At 37.0% G+C, this 19793-nt stretch overlaps 1 protein-coding gene across 5 annotated transcripts; it reads left to right on the forward strand.

The window, feature by feature from the left end:
- Positions 1 to 2079: 2079 nt before the first annotated feature.
- Positions 2080 to 19776, forward strand: ELMOD2 (ELMO domain containing 2). Of its 5 annotated transcripts, XM_081134113.1 has the most exons (11): positions 2090 to 2245; positions 2970 to 3049; positions 3154 to 3213; positions 3294 to 3442; positions 5339 to 5367; positions 7669 to 7763; positions 9370 to 9499; positions 11460 to 11593; positions 13023 to 13091; positions 14103 to 14236; positions 16225 to 19776. In XM_081134113.1, exons 4-11 carry the CDS (start codon positions 3301 to 3303, stop codon positions 16368 to 16370), a joined length of 879 nt encoding a protein of 292 aa, XP_080990239.1. In that variant the 5' UTR covers positions 2090 to 2245; positions 2970 to 3049; positions 3154 to 3213; positions 3294 to 3300; the 3' UTR covers positions 16371 to 19776. The 5 variants fall into 5 exon arrangements, with proteins under 5 accessions (XP_080990237.1, XP_080990240.1, XP_080990239.1 ...); XM_081134112.1 differs by lacking the exon at positions 2970 to 3049; XM_081134115.1 differs by lacking the exon at positions 2970 to 3049 and having other exon boundaries at positions 2090 to 2199.
- The last annotated feature ends 17 nt before the right edge of the window (positions 19777 to 19793 follow it).

The raw sequence follows: 19793 nt of genomic DNA on the forward strand, positions 1-19793 counted from the left end.
AACCAAACTCCATTATGTTATAACCTCTGTTTTCCAGGTAAAAGAACACAGCTTAGTTCAGAGACCTACGTAGGTCCCAACTTCTTCTTGAAGCCATAATTCTAATCTTGGGATTTAACCACCATTGAGCCAGCCACATGAAAAATGGAAATCAGAGAATAAGAGAGAAAGAAGTCTATCTTCCCCAAGGGACAGATCTGGTCTAATATATCTGCCAGTTACGCGCAAATGAATTAGTGGAAAAGAAAAGAGGCAGTCACATGCACATGACATTTTAATGTACAGGGACCCTGCTTCCAGTAAGTGCAGTTCAATTCACTTCTCAGGTTCTGACCAAACAGGCCAGCATTCTCTCCTCTTGGAGAAAAACATGATTGAAGTTGGCCAAAAGTCAGCACGAAGACAAGGGGAAGAGCTCTCTGCACTGCCTACCGTGAGTACAGCGCAATGAAAAGGTAAAAGGATTCTACCATTGTCCTACAGGATGATCTCACTATTTTATGAAGCTCTTGTGAACTAATGGAGAGACCCCTGAAATAGAAGTTAGTTTCTACTTCTTCATTTGCCAAATTGACTGTGCACTTTGCCTTTCTGGATCTTCTTATGTGCAATAAAAAATATTCAATGATCTTTAAGTTCCCTTCAAGATCTAAGATTCTATGATCTTCTTATTATATGTCCATGTTTCATTGCCAAATTGACCGTGGGTTGCTTCTGTGGGGCAGGGATTATGACTTATGCAACCTTCGCATGTCTATCGTTTTACAATTAATACCTTTAAAAACAAGTGTGTTTTGCTGCTTCAATTTGTGTTAAAAGGGGATGGAGGGGGAAAAAATATATATATATATATATATACACACACACACACACACACACACACACACACACACACTCATAGAATATTGCTGGAGGTATAAACCAGAAACTAATACTGGTTGCTTTCGAGTAAGGGGGCGCGAGGACTAGGAGTCTTGGGTGGGGGTGGGGCTGGGGGCGGGGGAGTTATTTTCCCCTGTAAATAGCCCTTTGAACTCACATCCTGCTTTCCCTTGCTCTTGCTCCTCCGGCCACCCTGGCTTCTTGCTCTCCCTCCAGTCTATGACGGATGCTCCCGATTCAAGGCCCTTGAACTTGCCGTCCTGGCGCCTGGACACACTCCTCTTCCCCACACACTCCTGAGGTTCAGGGCCTTGCTGCGCCCGGACGCTGCTCAGACGTCACCTGAACACAGAGACTCCCCTGACTGCCTGGGTGTAAAAACTCCCCTCCCCATACGCCTCATTTTAGGGCCCCCTGGCAATAAATATTTGTGTTTGTTCACTGTAAGGCTACCTTTTGGAACCCTGACTGGTACCTAACAGGCAAACAACAAATACTTGAATTAACGAATGGACTGTCTGAGATGAGACTTTTAAAAAATCAGTACATACGTTTCTTTTTTCAAGAAAAACCACCAGTTAGGGAATAAATATTTGATGACTTAACTTTTGGATGTTTATTATTATCGAACTAAGTCCAAACTTCTTTCCTCAGCACGTAAGGCTCTCCTTATCGGCCACGGATTAGCCACGAGCAGGTCATTAAACGCCCTGTTTCCTCCTCCATGAAGTGGGACCGTCAATAATTACAGCTGACCTTTGAACGCGGGGTTGGGGTCCAACATACAGTAGAAAATCCGCGTATAATTTAAGTGAATTATCAACGACGGGAGGAAAATACACCGACTTAAGATTAAACGTAGGTGAAAGCGCAATAATAGTTACCAAAAGCACCCCACTTCTTCCGCGTCTGTAGTGCAGAAGCCTCCAAGGTGTCAACTTGCGCCAAAGACCGCGAGAGAAGCGTCCGGCGGAGCGCTGGACGAGACCCGCGTTGGCGCGGGGCGCGCCTCCGGGTAGCCGTTGCTAGGGAAACCGCCCGGCGTCCCTAGAATCCGAGCACGCGCCCAAAGCAACCGCGCTCGACCTTCTCTCTGCGTAAGCAATTGGTGGAGCGCGGGCCAATCGGAGGAGGCCGGAGGGGGGGCGGGCGGAGTCTCGGGAACGGGCGTTCCCGCCTCTTCGCTCCCCAACTTCCGGGTCACGGTGCCCGCGGAAAGCGCTGTAGGAGGGACGTCGTTTCCGTTGCCGGCGGTTCGCAGTTGGGGAAACCGAGGCAGACTCCAGCACCACCCCCTAGTTCTTCCGCTCGTGTGAGGTGGCCGCAGTTTCTCTTCCTCTGGCCCCGTGCTGCTTCCGCGCCGGTGCGTGAGCCACGCGTGTCCCACGGCAGATCCGCGGGGCGCCGGGGCCGGCGGGGCTTTGTGCGACGGTTCCGTCGCGCTCGCGGGCAGCGCCCGAGCCGGGCTCAGCCGGGCTCCGAAACGGGGACTGGGCGCAGCGACGCCCGGAGGCCTGGGGAGCTCGGGCGCCGCGAGGCTGGCTCTCCCTCCGCTTGGCAGTTCTTTTGTGGCGATGAGCGCGGAGTAGACGGGTTCATTCTCACGTTACCGTTCAGCCCGTCTCTGAAGTGCAGCGTTTCTGCACCGACCTGCGGGGATTTCGAAATTGACAACCTCTCAGGCCCCGCTCTAGAGATGATGTATAGGTGGGGATGCTTATGGCATGAAGGAGACGAGCGTTTTGTTTGTTTTTAAGTAATTACTCTGTTGCATCACCCCCGCCGCGCATCACGATGTAGGAGCTGAAGGTTTTTCTTAGGATTCCGTTTTATTGAGGGTGTATAGTTCGTTGCCCTCTTTAGTATTTCAGCCCTTCACCTGTTGAATGGAAAAGAAAGACTTAGCCAGGATGCGATCTACTCAATGTTCAACTTGTATACTTCAACTTGTAAGCCTTGTGTAGTGTTTTTATTTGCCGGCATCCCCTGACTGTGGGATAGATGTAACTGGTATCATCCATAAGGGATTAAGAGCTTATATAATAACAATTGTGGTACGTGGTATATTTGATTTCATTGTTGTTTAGTTGAGTTCCTTTTGTGCGTGAACTGTTGAGCCCCAATTCTCAAAGAATGGAAAATTAAAATAGGGAACTGAGAGTTTTAAGTAAGTCTCTTTGATTTTAATTTTTAAAAAGTGATAAATTGGCCATTTGAACAGCTATCATTTAATCTAAATAGTATATATTACACCTCTCATTGTTTTCTTAGATTCCTTAAACACTGCTACAGTGGAACAGCATAATAGATATTAATATAATTTGAGATTTGGTGAGTTGGATAAACTAATTTTTTTCCATTTTAAAATCCAATTTAAAGTCATTAAATCTGTCATATATTTCTTTCTCCAGGAAAAAAATGTTTATTTATTTGTGGGACTTCTTCTATGGGCACTTTTTTCGATTTTGGATGAAATGGCTCTTGCGACAGATGACTGGAAAGTGTGAATTGCAGCGAATTTTTGATACCTATGTAGGTGCCCAAAGGACACACAGGATAGGTAATGTTATTTGAAAAAGAATAATTAAAAACTAATGAAATTTTAACTCTGAATGAATATTTTTTCTCATTACTCAGTGACAGATGCACTCATTGTGTATCTTGATCAGGTTGCTTAAACTCATTTTCATAATCTTTGAAATCTAGCATTAAGTCCTTCCAGCTCTAAAACTGTATGATCTTGCAGAAAAAGAAAAAAATTATTATTGAATTTCCCGTCTGTGCAAACAGTTATTTTCTCTGGCTCCTGAAATTCATCGGTTGTTCCTTAGATTATAATTATAACCGATATTCTAGAGAAAAATCTCTATACTTTTCTAAGCCCTTTGAAATTTTCACCCAAGTGATGAGAAAGATTTTGATCCATTTTTATACTCAGCATCCTTCATCAATCTTTTAGTCTCTTGTGTAATTCATGAAAGGACAGTACTAGATATCCAGTGATCCCTAGGAAACATTATTAGACTTAAAATATGCACTATCCAGTACTGTAGCCAGTAGCCACATGTGGCTGTTGAGCACTTGAAATGTGATTAGTATGAATCAAGATGTGCAGAAGTATAAAATATGCACTGGGTTTCAAAGACTTCATATAAACAAAGGATGTAAAATATCTTTGGATATGTTGGTTTAAAATAGTAAAATTAGTTTTATCTGTTTCTTTTACTCTAATGTGGCTACTCTAGAAAATTTTAAAGTACACATGTGGCTCACATTTTGGCTTGCATTATATTTCTGTTGAACAATACCACTCTATTACCATCTGAAACTTATCAGCTTTCAATGCATAATTGAAAATATTGCTTTAAATTAGAACACAGATGAGTGACAAATATGGTGGAGGTCATTTCTTTTAGGCCAGGGTAAAGAAGACCAAGGATCAGCTGCAGTTCATGCTCACTGTGTTAAATGAAAAACCATGACTTAACCAGGCCTTCTTTTTGTATTGAACAAGCATGCTTCAACTAAGAAATCCACCCCCTGTCGGACTTGGGGAGTGGGTGTTGGTATCCAAGGCAACTGAAAGGATGACAGACTTGAGGAGAGAGTAATGCTCAGGACAGCTGGATGATTGAAGTTTAATTACTTCCCTACTTTTCTCACAACTTTGTGGCTGACTTAAATTATTGCCTGCTCTTTTGATTTGCCCTTTTAACTGTTCTGAGAAGAACAAAGTACCTCTTGATAAGAAATCTTGGCAGTCTTGGTGTTTTATAGCGTGTGTGTGGGGGAAACAACGTTAAGGCCTTACTTTGTGGCGAAAGCATTTTTCTCGAATTTTTCAAATTGCTGAGAAAAAGACTGATCAGATGTGCCAGAAAATTTTTTTTAATAAACTAATAAAAATGTTAGTCATTCTTGAAACAGAAGACAAGAATGGAGAAGCTCTTTTGCTATTTGTCTGGTTCGAGGATAGTTAGGCAAATTATCTCAAGTCTTTTCATTTTTGCCCCTCTGATGTTGTATAATTCAGTTGCTAGCTCATGAAATTGAAATGCTTACTCCTAAAGGCTAACAAATGAAGAAAATGTAGTAGAAAGCACTCTCACTGTAGTCTTAGGTTGAGTTTCTGGGACACCAGCTGTTCCGAGGTGGTCACGTATGAATTTGCAGTGGTTAGTAGCCACTCAGGGTCTGCTAGAAACAGATGACTCTGGGGAAATTAGGTTGACTTTACCTCTTTGACTGTGGTGTGTTGGGTTGGGTTGAGTATTTTGAAATCATCTCTAGTTCTCTATACTGTAAGGATAAATTTTAAAACGTTTGCTATGTTATTCAAGCAAAAATACCTTCTAGAACTATGAAAATAATTTATTTTTGGCTTGATATTTATACTCTTTGATTATGGAGTAATTCACAAACAGCATTTAAGTGATAACATTCTTTTTCATTTCAGAAAATTCCTTGATGTACTCCAAGAATAAGGTAGGATCATATCAAGGTGATAATTCCAGAAAATTTAACCGGGAGATAACTTTTTCTTTAAAAGGATGCTTCTATTTTAGAATTAATTATTAATATCTTACCAGAGGAGTCTTTGTTGTAAAAAGTATTAAGTGAAAATTTTCCACTTTAGAAGTAATATTTAATTTTTAAAATATTTTCTGTGTGCATCTGTGCACACGCTATTCATGCACAAAGAAGGTATTTGAATAATTTGTCCTGTTCTGAGGTTTTGCTTGTTTATTTTGCCTCAAGGCTCAATAGTTTTGGGGGAAGCAGGGTCTTGGGGGGAAACCTTCTTTTACACCTGTGTCCTTAGGATAGATTCTTTCTTGAGAAAAAAAATCAAGCAATTTTTGAATAGTTATAGAACACCCTGGGTCACGTACCTTTTGATCCAAAATAAGTCAGACCTCATGTTATTATTAGTCTGCTTCTGCTGTATAACAAACATAAAATTTCAGGGCATATAACAATATGTTATTTAAATTTTTGCTCATGTGTGTGCTGGCCAGCTGGAGAGATGATTCTTCAAGCTGGTGCCAAGGTCAGGTCTGTTGCAGTTGTCTCATTCTGGGACCCAGGTTGGAAAGTTAGTGAGTACCTGGGGAATGTTCTCACTGTGGACCATTGAAGCCCTAACCACACAGACATATTTTAAGTTCCCTGGTGTCATATCCATTACCATTCCATCGGCTAAAGTAAGTTATGCTGCCAAGCCCAAGTCAAGATAGAGAAATACGCTATGCCCACCATAAGGCCATGGTAGGCATATGGGGCATATAATTCAGTTACAGGGGGGTGAGAAATGAGGACCAATAATTCAGTCAGTTACATGCTGTACTTCCCTAACAGTAGTACACATTTTTTTCTATGTATACATGTGGTGTGGCAAAGGTAGAGCATGGGCCACCTAGACCATTTTTTGAAATCCCATTGTAGATCACAGCCAGCATTAAACAACAATGAAAGGAATAGAATAGGAAATAATTGGAAAACATTGGTCATAGTAAGGTTAAATATTATTTTATGGAATTTTCATTTTAGCTATCTGTATGTGCATCTGTATATTTTAGATATCCCTATGAATGTGTGTACTTGGTCATGGTATATAGCGTGAGTCAAAAATATGGGATCAAAAATAAATAAAATATGGATAAAAAAATATTGACTTGCTACTGTCTAGTGATACTGATATGCATTACTGATTCATGCCACAAACACAGTGGACCTTGTTGAATATTGCGGGCATATCAGTTATGTTCTAGAAAATGACCTATGAAAAAATGAAGCATTCACACTCTGTGAATATACTAACACAAATGTATGTATATATTTGTCAATTATCTCTTATAAGCAGCATATGAAAAGATAAGCTAGATACAGTCTGTCCTCAAAGAGTTTCCCATTTAATATATAATACAGAAAGTGGTGTTTTCCAATTATTTTCTCTTTTCCTTTCATTGTTGTTTAATGCTGGTTGTGATCATAGAGAGATTCCAGATAAGTTGTTATGGGGATTCCAAGAGAGGAGAGGTTACTTCCACTTGAATAGAATGAGGGAGTGCTTTCTGGACCTGGTATGTGAGCTAGCTTAAAAATGGAAAGGATTGATAAGTTTCTAGACCAAGGAAAGGAGCATTGCATATGAAAGCACAGGGTAAGCAGAGAAATGACTGGAGTATTTTGTCTGGAGTATAAAGGATACCAGAGAGGGACAAGAGTTAAAGAAACCTCAAGGATAAGGAAGGCCTGCATGTGCTTGTTTGATGGAAGGAAGGATCCAGTGGACATATATAGGATGCATTATTTAAGAAATCTGTTTTGTATGCATAAAACAAAGACCCCAAGCATATATGCTGATCTATTACAGTGCCTGTCACTGGTAAGATTACAAGATTATTCGTGTTTTATTCTTTATGCTCTTCTTCATTTAAAAGTTTTTTTACTTCTGCATTAAAATTTTTTGCACATGTTTTTATTATGTCATTTTTGAATTTTGTAAAAAGTCTGTACTTCATAAGCGCACTATGGTGTTAGCTCATTCACTAAGAGAACCTCTCGATTCTCGGTTAAGGAAGCTTTTATCTGAATGTGTTACCGCTCTCTCAGTTAATTAAATAATTGCTTGAGTGATCTAAGCCCAACTGAAAATTGGAAACAAATTTGGTTTCATTTTGCATTTTAATATTGGCATTGTAGAGTTGACTAAATATCTCAAAACTTATTGTTCTTTTCAGCTATAAGGGATTTTTCTCAATCAGCTTTTTGTCACATCAATAGGTTTTACAGAAAGCGACAGTTGTTCAGAGTGAAGTGGACAAGTGCGTAGAAGATATAATGAGAGAAAAGCGTATCAGCGCTGAGAAGGATGTCAGGTATGCCGTTTGCAGGCTTCTTTATTATTCTGTGCGTACATCCTGTGATAGTGGAGATCACACACCGTCAGAAGCTTTAGAGCCGAAGGCGTTGTGGAGATGGTGTGACTCCACCCGCTTATTTTAGTGTGTGAGGAATTGGGGCCCAGAGAGGCGAGTGATGGGGCAGATCTAGAGCCTGTGTCTCTTGGTTCCCAGCCCAGTGCTATTGCCAGTTTACCTTCTGCCTTTTTTAAGGTAACTTACCATTACCTTCCCAAAGTTAAATAACTTCAGTTACTATGTCCTTCCTGTCCTTCAAAATTCAGTTCCTCTGCCCTTCTCCGGGGAGGTCCTCCCTAGGTCCCGTAGTCTGAGTTAGGGGCCCTTGCTCTGTCCTGTCACAGAGCGCTTCACATAGCACAACCCGTTGTACTGTCGTCGTTGATTTTCTCTTGTTCTTCCCCTAACAAGTGTTAAGTTCCATAAGAGAAGGACTTGACTTACTCCATTTTTGAGTTCTCAGGACCAGTACCTGGGCCTGTAAGGGTTCAGCAATTTGTTCGATCTTTAGCATTTTCTGTGTAAGTGTAGGGGAAGGCGCCGTTTATTTTGGGTGGAATAGGGAATGGGACAGGAGAGAACTATGAGGATAGTTCCACAGAAGAGGTGGCATGTGAGCTGGACCTTGTTGAGTGAGTAGGGAGGACATGCCCTGCAGAGGAAGAATGCCAACAGGGCACAAAGCGGAGCAGCATCGGGGAGTGTCGGAGCCTGTGGCTGGGGCACTGAGCTCGTGCAGAGCCGTGGTTGGAGAAGTGCATGGAGTGTTAGACTGCTGTCACACAGACACACAGATGTTTTCCTTTGGGTTTCTTCTTTTTTTTTTAAGCAAACAAGCTATATTACCAGATAGGTATTTTAAAGAAAATGGATGATGGAGGGTAAATTTGGGGATGTGGGAGGCTGGCAGAAGGGATAAAGACAGGACAGTTAGAAAACTGAGTCACTCAGGCAAGAGATGACAAAGCCATAAGTATATCAGCATAAATGAATATATGATGATTGCTTTGAGGGACATTTCAGAGATAAAAAGGATGCGGGCTTGGGGATCTTTTGATGTATTTGGTGAGAGGAAAATCACAACTGGGAGGGTTCTAGCTTGGGGAACTAATGATTAATGATGCCATTATAGGTTTAGGGGTGTATTAAGAAAAAGCATGTTTCCTCAGGGAAGATAAGCTGTTGTACTTGGGAGAACTGAGATAACCTTGTCCTGGACCTGTTTGCTATGTATATATTCTTGGAAAATTAAGTCTGTTGGTGATAACTGGCCATAAAGATTTGGGAATGTATGAGATTGCCCAGGGAAAACATGAAAAGAAGAAACAGTTGCAAAGTTTGCCCTTCCTACCATGTCGTGTCCTCTTTCTAGACCCTGATATATCCTTCCTGATATGTCATATAAAGTTTTGTGTTTAAAGAGGTTATTGGTGCTTATTGTATTAAACTGAAAACTAGGAGTTTAGTAAACTAAATAGACATATGAATCACAAGCTATGGAAGGCATTACTTTATTGTGATAAGGAGGAATGATTTTTTAAAATAATAATTTTGTCATTTTCAGTTTTAAAATCTGCATGAAGGCATGCTTACTTCAGATATCTGGTTATAAACAGCTCTATTTGGATGTAGAAAGTGTGAGAAAAAGACCGTATGATTCTGATAACCAGCAACACGAAAAGCTGCTTCTCAAGGTAAGTTTTGTTTTCTGCATTTGGAGTTAACTGAACACTGGAAAAATATAAACCAGGCTTGAGCTAGTAAGGTCTTTGTGCAAATTCTGGAGGCTTATACAGCCATCCAGTTTCATTGCCCCTTAGAGAATTTTGTTTTGTTGGTGAAAGAGTTTTAGTTAACTCTTTTTATAATTTTCTGGTAAGTATCATTAAAATATATTCAAATAAATTTTATTTGAAATGCTTTTAATTCTGAAATAGATTTTAAACATATAAAGGGAAATCTGTTAGTAATTTTTAAAAGGACCAGTTAAAACCCAGCCTAATCATTCATTTAGCTTCAGAGCCAGCAGAGTCTTGACTGTTTTAAAGCAGGGCCACAGGTCTTCGAATTTTATTTTGGGATAGCGGGATACTCCTTTTATTATGAGTCCCTTTACTCAACAATGCCTGAAATGGTAGTGAAACAGAAAAAAAAGTCCAAGTATTTCTGTTCTGCAGATTTTCATAAACTTAACAACTTTTGTGAGTCTCTCATTTGATGACATATGTCAAATTTAGAAAATGGTTAAATATTTTAAAATTTATTTTGCATTAATTAGTTTGTTGCTATCTAACACTTGATAGCTGTCTTATGTTATGATAGCTGTCTGATATTTTATCTCAGTCTTAAGGAATATATTCAGTTAAAGCCATTATATTATTTTTTTCTTTTAAAGCAAAAAAAAAGCCTCGTAGACACAGACAACAGTATGGTGATTACCAGAGGGCAAGAAGGGGTAGAAGGGATAGAAGAGGGAAAAGGGGAGATAAATGGAGATGGACGGAGACTTGACTTGGGGTGGTGAACATACAATACAATATATAGATGATGTATTATGGAGTTGTACACCTGAAACCTTTATAATTTTATTAACAAATGTCACCCCAATAAATTCAACTGAAAAAATAAGTAAAAAAAAAAGATCAAGGGGAAAAAACACACAGTAGTTTACTTGCAACTAAGTAGTAAACCTCCCCATTTGGGGGCAAGATAGTTGAATAAGGAGTTCCAAACCTCATTAATTAAACAAATCTTATAAACTAACCAAAAATGTATTGACATTAAATATTTCACCTTTGTTTTTTGTTTAAATGGTTCGAATATTCAAGTCAAGTGGTTCTACTGGAAAAGTCTAGAGTATTCAGGTTTCTATTCCTTAACTGAGATTATTGAGAGAATAAAATTAAGATACTGACCATTAAGAAACAGGATTACAGGAAAGACCATAGGCAATTCCATTTAACTGAACTAAGAAAGACCAAAGGGAACATAGAAGAAATGAAACATTTTACAATTATGAGTGCCTAGAAAAATATCTTAAAGTAAAAAACATGAGAGTTCAGATCTGGCACTAAGAATGCTAAAAAAAATTATTAACAGTCTTTAGTAGTAATATATTAGCTTTAAGGAAGAGGTCCCACAAAAAAATTAAAACTATGAAAATTTATAAAATAATAATCATATGATTTGGAATACTGTCTATGTTATTTCTTCATGATCCCCTCCCCAATTCAGACCTATTTTCCTTCTTCTGATTAGGGACAAATCACCCACTCTTAGAATAGAGCTTACTTAAGTATAGTGTCAGAGGCAAGGGCCAAGTACATAACACTATTCTCAAGGCAATAGTTTACCAATTCTGGTATATAATACATATGTATTAGTAAATACAGACATCTCATTATTTTAGATTTCTGTGTATTGTTTCAAAATCTATTCTTTATATAAGTCTTTTAAATTGGAATAAACATGCTAAATTTTTTACGATAATTAAAAAGTTCTCAAAACAGTCTTTGTTGAACCTATAATTTGTCTACAAAAGTCGTTTAATTGAAAGCATTCAACTTACTAGTTATATCAGCTATGAGAAGGAAAAAAATCTTTGTAACTTAAGAACATCACTATTATTTGTAACATGGAAGCATGTTTGTACAGCTTTGGAACCTTCTAATGCCCACAAAAAAGTTGAAGGCTAGAATCTCCAAGCAGTGGGCTGACATTGGTTTCCAGGGTGATGATCCCAAAACAGACTTCAGAGGCATGGGCATACTCGGATTAATCAACCTTGTGTAAGTGAAAATAAACTGTCTTTTCTTCTCTAAATGAAATTACATGTAATCTCCAATTTAGTTTCCTACTCTTTCTGAACTTTAATAGCTGCAGTGCTAGAAGTATTTACGAATGTGTTGGCAACAATAGGAAGACATTTGGAAATGTACTTGTGTATGTGTGTGTGTGATTTCTTTACGTACCAATACCTTTCCTCTTCCTTTCTCTTCCTGACCTCCCTTCTGATACCACTTACACTCTTATATTGCTTTTTTACACTGTTATATTCCTATTTTTAATCCTCTTGCCTCTTCTGTCTTGGCTTTCTGATTCCATTTGGGGAAACGTAACCAGATAAGATGATAATGAAGTCTCTTCACACTTACTCTTTGCCATATGTCACAAGTGATCTAAATCCCAGGCTTTCCAGAGCCTATGTGGACTCTGTCTCCTTTTCTTCTTTAATACTTATTCTTGGGCATATATGTGAAATTGCAAAATATGGAACTAAAAACACAATTGATAGCCAAAACTATTCTAGAAAGTAAACTGGAAGATTACTTTTCTCCTTTAAGGATATGCAGATGAAGAGATTCTAGTGTGGGGGTCTGTCCTTGAATTGTGATTTATAGACCGCAAAATACCTGGAATGGGAACCCTGACCATTAACAAGGTTTAGATAGTTACTGTAAAGAAATTAGGCCTGAAATTGGGCTACATTCTGTTACTATTGAGAAAAAGTAGAGAAGGGAAATCTGGTTAGAAATTTGTTTGCTTTACGAAAATTTCAGTGATTTGCTGTCTAAAATTTAAATAAAACATGTAAATTCACTTTTATTTTACTTCCTATTCTCACATCAATATCCAATCAATCATCATATACGTACGTGTGTATGACTCCTAGTGCATCGTGAGGAGATCCAAAGGTTGAACAGATTTGGTCTCTATCTTTAAGAACTCAGAGATTGCATGAGTGCAAGCCAACAGGATAGATGAGCCTACAAATAGATAGCTGTATCTATTTCTCCTCATACTTCTGTTTTATGGCCAGTATTTTAGTGATGCCACATATCAAGGAGGTTTTTTTAGTGCAAAATGGAGTTTATTAACTTTCTTCTGATTGCACTGGTGACATTAAACAGTACAGACTTAAGTTGAACAAACAAAAGAACTCTAGTTTGTTTGTTTTTTAAGGTAGGTAGATCGCTTATTTGTTAAAATACCTTAAAGCCTTGCCAAGGGCCCATGTCCCATGCTAGATAGGCCTGATAGCTCAGAATTAAATTCTGATTGATTCAAAAGCATTTCTGAGTCACTGAGATGATTTGAGGTGGAGATTAATCGGGATGATGGTGGGTATCATTTTGACAGCAACTTTTAAAATTGCTTCTGGACAGCTTCAGTTTGAATGACTCATGTTAATTTCATTATTTTCTTAAATTTTTTTAGGTATTTTAGTGAAAATTACACCAGGGAAGCACATCAGATTCTTTCCCGTTCAAATCATCCAAAATTAGGGTAAGCCAGATGTGTTAAAGAAACTGTAAGCTCTTGGATTTAAGTTGATTAGATCATCTGGATTTGAAAGTATTTCAAGGTATTTTAGAAATGAGATTATTTTAATTGATAAGAACTTTAAAGGATATTGCATGATACATTATTTTTAAGGCTGCCTATGGTCATAAACCAATTTTATATGTATTTCACTGTTTTTTTATCACAAGATATAATTTATCTGTAAAATGGGATAAGGCCTTTATAAAGATTTTTTTAGGAATATGAGAAATAGCTTTGAGAACTCTGACATGAAATGCAAATTGAGATCATATTATTAGTTTTATCATATAATATTATTCCATTTTTATATTCCAATGATACCTAGCTTTGAAAAATCATTATAACAATATTACATCTTAAAAATAAATACCCTACCCAGCCGGTGTGGCTCAGAGGTTGAGCATCGACCTATGATCTAGGAGATCAAGGTTTGATTCCCGGTCAGGGCACATGCCCGGGTTGTGGGCTCAGTCCCCAGTGGGGAGCATGCAGGAGGCAACTGATCAATGACTCTGTCATCATTGATGTTTCTATCTCTCCCTTTCCCTTTCTTTCTCTGAAGTCAATAAAAACATATTTAAAAAATAATAATAAAATTAAATAAAAAAATAAATACCTTGATAATGGAAGAGAAAATGTCAGATTACTCAGTGTATTTTAGAAATCAATGAGAAAATAATATACATATATATATTGTGGTCCTTTTAGGTTTTTTAAGGATTTTGGTTTTAGGTATTCATGTAACGAGAGCTTTATTTTTATTTCTTAGATTATATCCAGAAAGTCAACAGCCTCTAAAGAACAAAATTTTTAAATCTATTCTGGTTATTTTTCTTAATATGTAGAGATTATTGTAAAGTCAGTACTGTGTTAGAAATGGATCAAAATAACATACTACTTTCTTGCATAATTTCAAATTTATTTTATGAACTATTTGGCTAGTTGGTATAACTAGTAATGTTTCTGACGTAGGTATTCTTATGCAATAGTTGGAATCAATCTAACAGAGATGGCTTATAGCTTGCTGAAGAGTGAAGCTTTGAAATTTCATCTCTACAACTTTGTTCCTGGTGTACCAACAATGGAACACTTTCATCAGTTTTATTGTGAGTATTAAAAGGAGTTAAAACTAGATATTTCAAAGAGAATTTTTCAATAATTGGGAAGGTATAATGTATAATAACCTCTATCACTTTGTTATTTAGGATTTTTGGAAAAATGGAAAGTAAGAGAAGATGGGTTCACCGAAGTATTTTGTATTTCAATTTCTATATTAGCTGATTAAAAATATTCAGTGAGGCAGTTTTTTCACATGTACACAAATGTAGTGTTTACCCAGTTTTCTGTAGGTATCCATTTTTCAATCAACTATAAAATGAATTTTCCCTCTTGAATACTGGTTAATCAATGCTGTTGATCAAGGACAGACCATTTGCAGATTATTTTGTTACTCTTGTAAGAAAATTTAATTTAAAAAATTTCAGCCCCCCTCCCTTTCTTATTTAAAGTCTAGGTCATCATTGGGGCTACTTAATAACTTATCCTCAAGCAGTCATATTACCACTGTTCCATTAACTTTTATTCTGATGACATTTGAACACTGAAAATTTAATTGCATGAACCCCATCTTCAGAAGATACTGCTCAGAAGCAAAGAATTCAAATCCAGCTTAGCTTTTATGCTCTACTTTTCTTGATCTTTTTGTGTCTTTAGAATGTCATTTGCATGTCTGCAGGATATAGGAAACTATTTAGGTATAAATGGCCAAATCATAACTTCTTCAAATCAGTGGTTGAAGGTGTCATTCAGGCCTCTTTTCCCCATAACCTCCCCATCTTTACTTAATCCTTAATTCCAGGTTTGTCTAGTTTCTGAATTTCTCTTGTATTCCCTAAATGTCTCTTGTGTTCGTCCACTCTTTCCCATCCCCCTTGTAACTGGATGACCTCAGGCCTTTCTTACTGAGTCACTGTAATCACCTTTTCACCAGTCTTTCTGTGAAGACCTTCTCCTGGTTCTTCTCCACATTGAGGGTATAGTTATTTAAAATGGAAATCTAGTCATTTTACTCCACTGCCTACAATTTTCCAAAAGGACCCATGACAAGGCCCTGCATAACCCACCTGGTCACCTCTCCAGACTCATCTTCTACCCCACACCAGCTCCCTGCAGCCTAAAATTTAGGCACACGTCCTCTGTCAGTTGCACAAATATATCATGCTGTCTTCTGATTCTGGACTTTTCACCCAGCCTGGAACACTGTTCCTGCTTCCTCCATTCTTTCCATGTGTTGTCTACTCATCTTTCAAATCTCAGTTAGATGTGACCTTCCCTGGGAAGTCTTATCAGAGACTCTTTTCCTTCAGTTATCCATTTCTCTATTCATCTTTCCATAAAGATGGGTAACTTGAGCATCTTTGGCTACTGTCGACCCCAGTGCCCTCAACACCAGCATCTTGTTTGGCTCCTGTCTAGGATGAGCATGAAAGAAATATCTGGGGTAAAAAAAAAGTCATTATAGGTTCAGTCTAAATAGGGTTTAGGAGTAGTTTTAAATTCACACTTTTTGTTATAAATATATCTATTTTAATATTTAGTCTCATTAAACACTTTTAACATTTTCAGGGTTAAATTGGCTACTGTAATGAGGATATAGAAAAATAAAAATATTAAACCTATTTAGAGTTATGTATTCTTTTTAAAAAGGTTGCTGATTCATTGGAAAAAGTAGAAATATCTCTGAGATTTAGAAATCAAATAGAAAACAGCTTTCCTGTAATTTTTCCATGTCCAACATTTTCTTGTTACTTTCATTTTTGTGTTTCAGGGATCTCTGGGGATAACTTTTTTCCCCTATTCTCAAGGTATCTTTTGACAATATTATAGCTCCTAAAATTGAGGCATTTTGCTGAAATTGCTGTTTATTTTGAACATACAAAAATATTTCTTATAAAATTCCTCAGATTTCTTCTAGTTTAAGATGATTTCTGATTATTATATGATGGAATTTAATGGATGGTTATATACTTTCAAAATGAGATGGTTTGGATGTGACATCATTATTAAGTACTATATGTTTGTTTTTTGCCTACAGGTTATCTTGTCTATGAATTTGACAAGTTTTGGTTTGAAGAAAAGCCAGAAAGCATTATGTATTTCAACATATATAGAGAGAAGTTTCATGAAAAGATTAAAGGACTCTTACTGGATTATAACGTATCACTTACTTTAAAAATATGAATCATTTCTAGTATCTTCTATTTCTACCACATTTTGCACACACAACAGAATTTATATGTTGTAATAGAAATGATCTGATTAATTACACTGCATATATATAATTTCCTACAGAAATATTTCAGAAATTCTATTTAAGAAAGCTAGTGGACAATCAGTGTATGTTTACAGTTGTTTATACACTGTCCTCCAAAGGTACCTTATCCTTCCAAAGATCCCTCTATGGAGTCATGGCAACTGCAGTTTGGAACTTGGGACTTAGCCCATTTACTATAAAAGTACAGATCAGGTATTTGTATTAAATTGGTTAATTACAATGTATAAATATCAGTTTTCACTTTTATGTGTTGTAGCCATCAAGTTGGTATCTTTGTAGGGTTCTTAAAATTTTTTGTTTTTGAGTTTGGAAATATTGCTCTTTATTTTCTTTCTCTTATTTTATTTGTAGGTTAATTAGGAGGGAGAGGGGTTCTTCGTGGTTTTTTTGTAGGACTCTCACTCCCATGTGTTGCCTCATTAGTAGCACCAAGAGCATCGGTATGTCAGAGAAGGGGAACACTCTTGGCCTCCTTTTGGGGTTGCCTATTTAGCATAACAGATAATGAGAGAATGACAGTATTGGTGACTAGCTTTTTTGACTTTAAACACACACTTTAAAATATTACAATGTTATTTTGAAACTTAAAGCTTTCAACATCTTTAAGATGTTTTCTTATCTTCAGTCTTTGGTTTTTGTCATTTGTAGAAAAGAACCTTAGTACCTGGTGTGAGAGCCTTTTATGGGGCTTCTCTACCTATGTGTGTTTATGAAAAGAGATGTATTTGCTCAGAATATCTTGATTGTATTCAAAGGGCAGTTGCTGTTTTAATAAAGCTGTCTTTGAACTTAAGAAAACTTAAAGTTTATTTAAAATCTCAGCTAAACATCATTGGTTTATTTTACTTACTGTTAACTTTTGCTTCTTTGCTTTACTCCATAGTGTTTCTAGATGATGACGTATGGGCTGTATGGATATTCTTTGAGTTAACAATCTGTGGGATCCTAAAGTAGCCTGAGGATGATGATTGCGCATTTTGTACAGCTTTATCCTCCTAAAATCTCAGGAGAGCAGCAAGCGTGTTAAGATTACATAATGATGAGATTCTAATGAGAATGGTTTCTTCTTTGTGTGTTTTAGACATTAGTTCTTGTAGCAAAACTGAAAGAGTTTGTAGATAGGTTCAAGTGATTACTAAGTTCTCCTTAAATCCTACAGAAACCAGCCTGTTAACGACATAATTTAATCTAAAACACGATGACAGTTGGTACATCCTCTAACATGGTCTATATCCAGTGTTTAAGAACTGGTTCTTATGTGATTCATCAAGACCTGAGACTTTCAAGTGTTTGTTTGTGCTTATTAACAAACCTCTCTTCAAACTTGCCAAAGAGAAGAGTGGTAAAAAATATTTGATTGGAAAATAACAGAGGTGGTGTTATAGCACATTAAAAGCACATGCATTAAAATTATGATTTTCTCAACAAGATAAAGCTATTTAAAAAACTGAGTTCATTTTATTATAATCGTGGCAGTTTAGCTATTCAGTATTACAGGGGTTTAAAAATCAGTTTCTGGTAGGGGACTCAACCTTGGGAGTATCTTACTTTTTTTTACATGTTTTTAATGCTTTATCATCCAACTAGATTTCTGAGATGTAGCAGAATCCTGATAGGGATCAAGTGTTAACCATTTAAGTCCTTGTTATCACCGTGTTTACTATTGCATGGAAAGCAATTCTGTTAGTCTTTGAATATTTGTGCTGAAAATACTTACCTTTATGTTTTAATCTTTCAACAGCTGAGGTCTTGAACTGATTTAAACCTTTGTCAGTATCTTTATGAAAGAATGACTCAAGTATGGAAGGGGAAACTTCTTAAATAATTTTTTTCCTTTCTAGGGAAAAAAATATTTTTGATAATATTTTTTAAATGTCATTAAAAAGTTTGCTCAATACTATGTTCTTTAAATCCACCTCTTTTTGTATAGCATAGATATTGTTCTGTTTTGCTTAAACTAATCAGTAACCATTTCAGATAGCTCTGTAGTGAACTGGTCTAAGCCAACAGATTCCAAGGTTTGACAGTCTGGAAGCCAAGCTAAGTGTCATTGGTTGTAAATTAGAGTGTAACATGAGCCTTCTGACTTCTAAGTGAGAGCGACATAGATGAAAAGAGAAATAGGATAATTGTGTCTGCCTTCCTACTTTTCCTTGCTTTCCACATATATATTGTTAGAATTTTAAGTAGTCTTAAAATCCATGTTGAGAGCCTTTCCTGTGTCTATAATAATAACTACCAAGGTAGTTATAGAACTGAAATAGCAGGAAAGTTATGTTTGTTTTAGCATCAGAAAAGTGAATCAATGTTGAAATGAATTGTTGTATGTGCCAGATTGAAGAGAGTTTGTGCCAGATTGAAGAGCGTTTGCCAGTGACAAGACTAGTCTAAAAAAAATAATTAAGCAGTTGTTCAGGTATCTTCTGAAAGACAGTCATTAAAGAATGAGAGAAATCAGGGGATATCAGTGAACCTAGACCAATCTCTCTTTGTGTAAAATACGGTGATACAGTTAGATAGAAAAATAAATGTCTTAATGGCACCATTTACAGTTTAGAAAACAATCCTTTTCTTGAGAATGCCCATTGTGATTTTTTCTGTTTTAAGAGCTACTTGGACTTGTATTTATTTTTCTATGAGAAAACATATGTGCTCTTCATTCTTATTCCAGTGTTCACAACAGTTTATGTACATTTCTCCCCTTTGTGTTCAGTGAGGTAGAACTTGCTTAAAGATTTGCTCATTATATGAGTGTGAAAAGTGAGCACTCATAAGCCAGAGCAGGAAAGATTACATGTTGTCATGTCACAGAAGAGAAGAGGTTTGGCTTGGAAAGCAATAATGCTTATTATCCTCACATTAATGATGGGGGATCAGCATCTATTTTCTCAGGATAAATGGTCCATCCACCTTCTCTATGAACAAGTCTGTGGAGGCTTAACTTCCATTTTCATATTTATGAACCTCTCCACATCAGCAATTTTTTCATGAAAATTCATAGAATCATTAAAAATATTGAGAGAGAAAATCATGAGTGAGGTTTTTTTCTGTTTTTTTCTGGCTTCAGTTTCTGACGAGAAATTTAAAATGTAGTGCAGGTAAGACCCAAGTACTACAATACTGTGATAGGGCAATTCTATGTTTCTGTTAAAGTATCCAACAAATATTTAAGCAGTAGCTTTCCCTGGAGGAAAAAGTACTGGTCGGCAACTTGAAAAAATAGATTTTTGTTTACTTTGGGTAAAAGCAATAGTTGGAATGTGATGTCATTTTGTTGGGAATGTTGTGAGCAAATAAAACACGTGTTGAAACTCTTATAAGCCTTGCTG

This window comes from Miniopterus schreibersii (assembly GCF_964146895.1).
Source record: "Miniopterus schreibersii genome assembly, chromosome: 4".
NCBI lineage: Eukaryota > Metazoa > Chordata > Mammalia > Chiroptera > Miniopteridae > Miniopterus > Miniopterus schreibersii.

Coding starts and splice junctions, on each gene's coding strand:
- ELMOD2 (XM_081134111.1), top strand. CDS start 3,301: ATGTTTATTTATTTGTGGGACTTCTTCTATGGGCACTTTTTTCGATTT. Junction 5,368..7,668: donor TGATGTACTCCAAGAATAAG/GTAGGATCATAT, acceptor TCACATCAATAG/GTTTTACAGAAAGCGACAGT. Junction 14,237..16,224: donor ACACTTTCATCAGTTTTATT/GTGAGTATTAAA, acceptor TTTTGCCTACAG/GTTATCTTGTCTATGAATTT.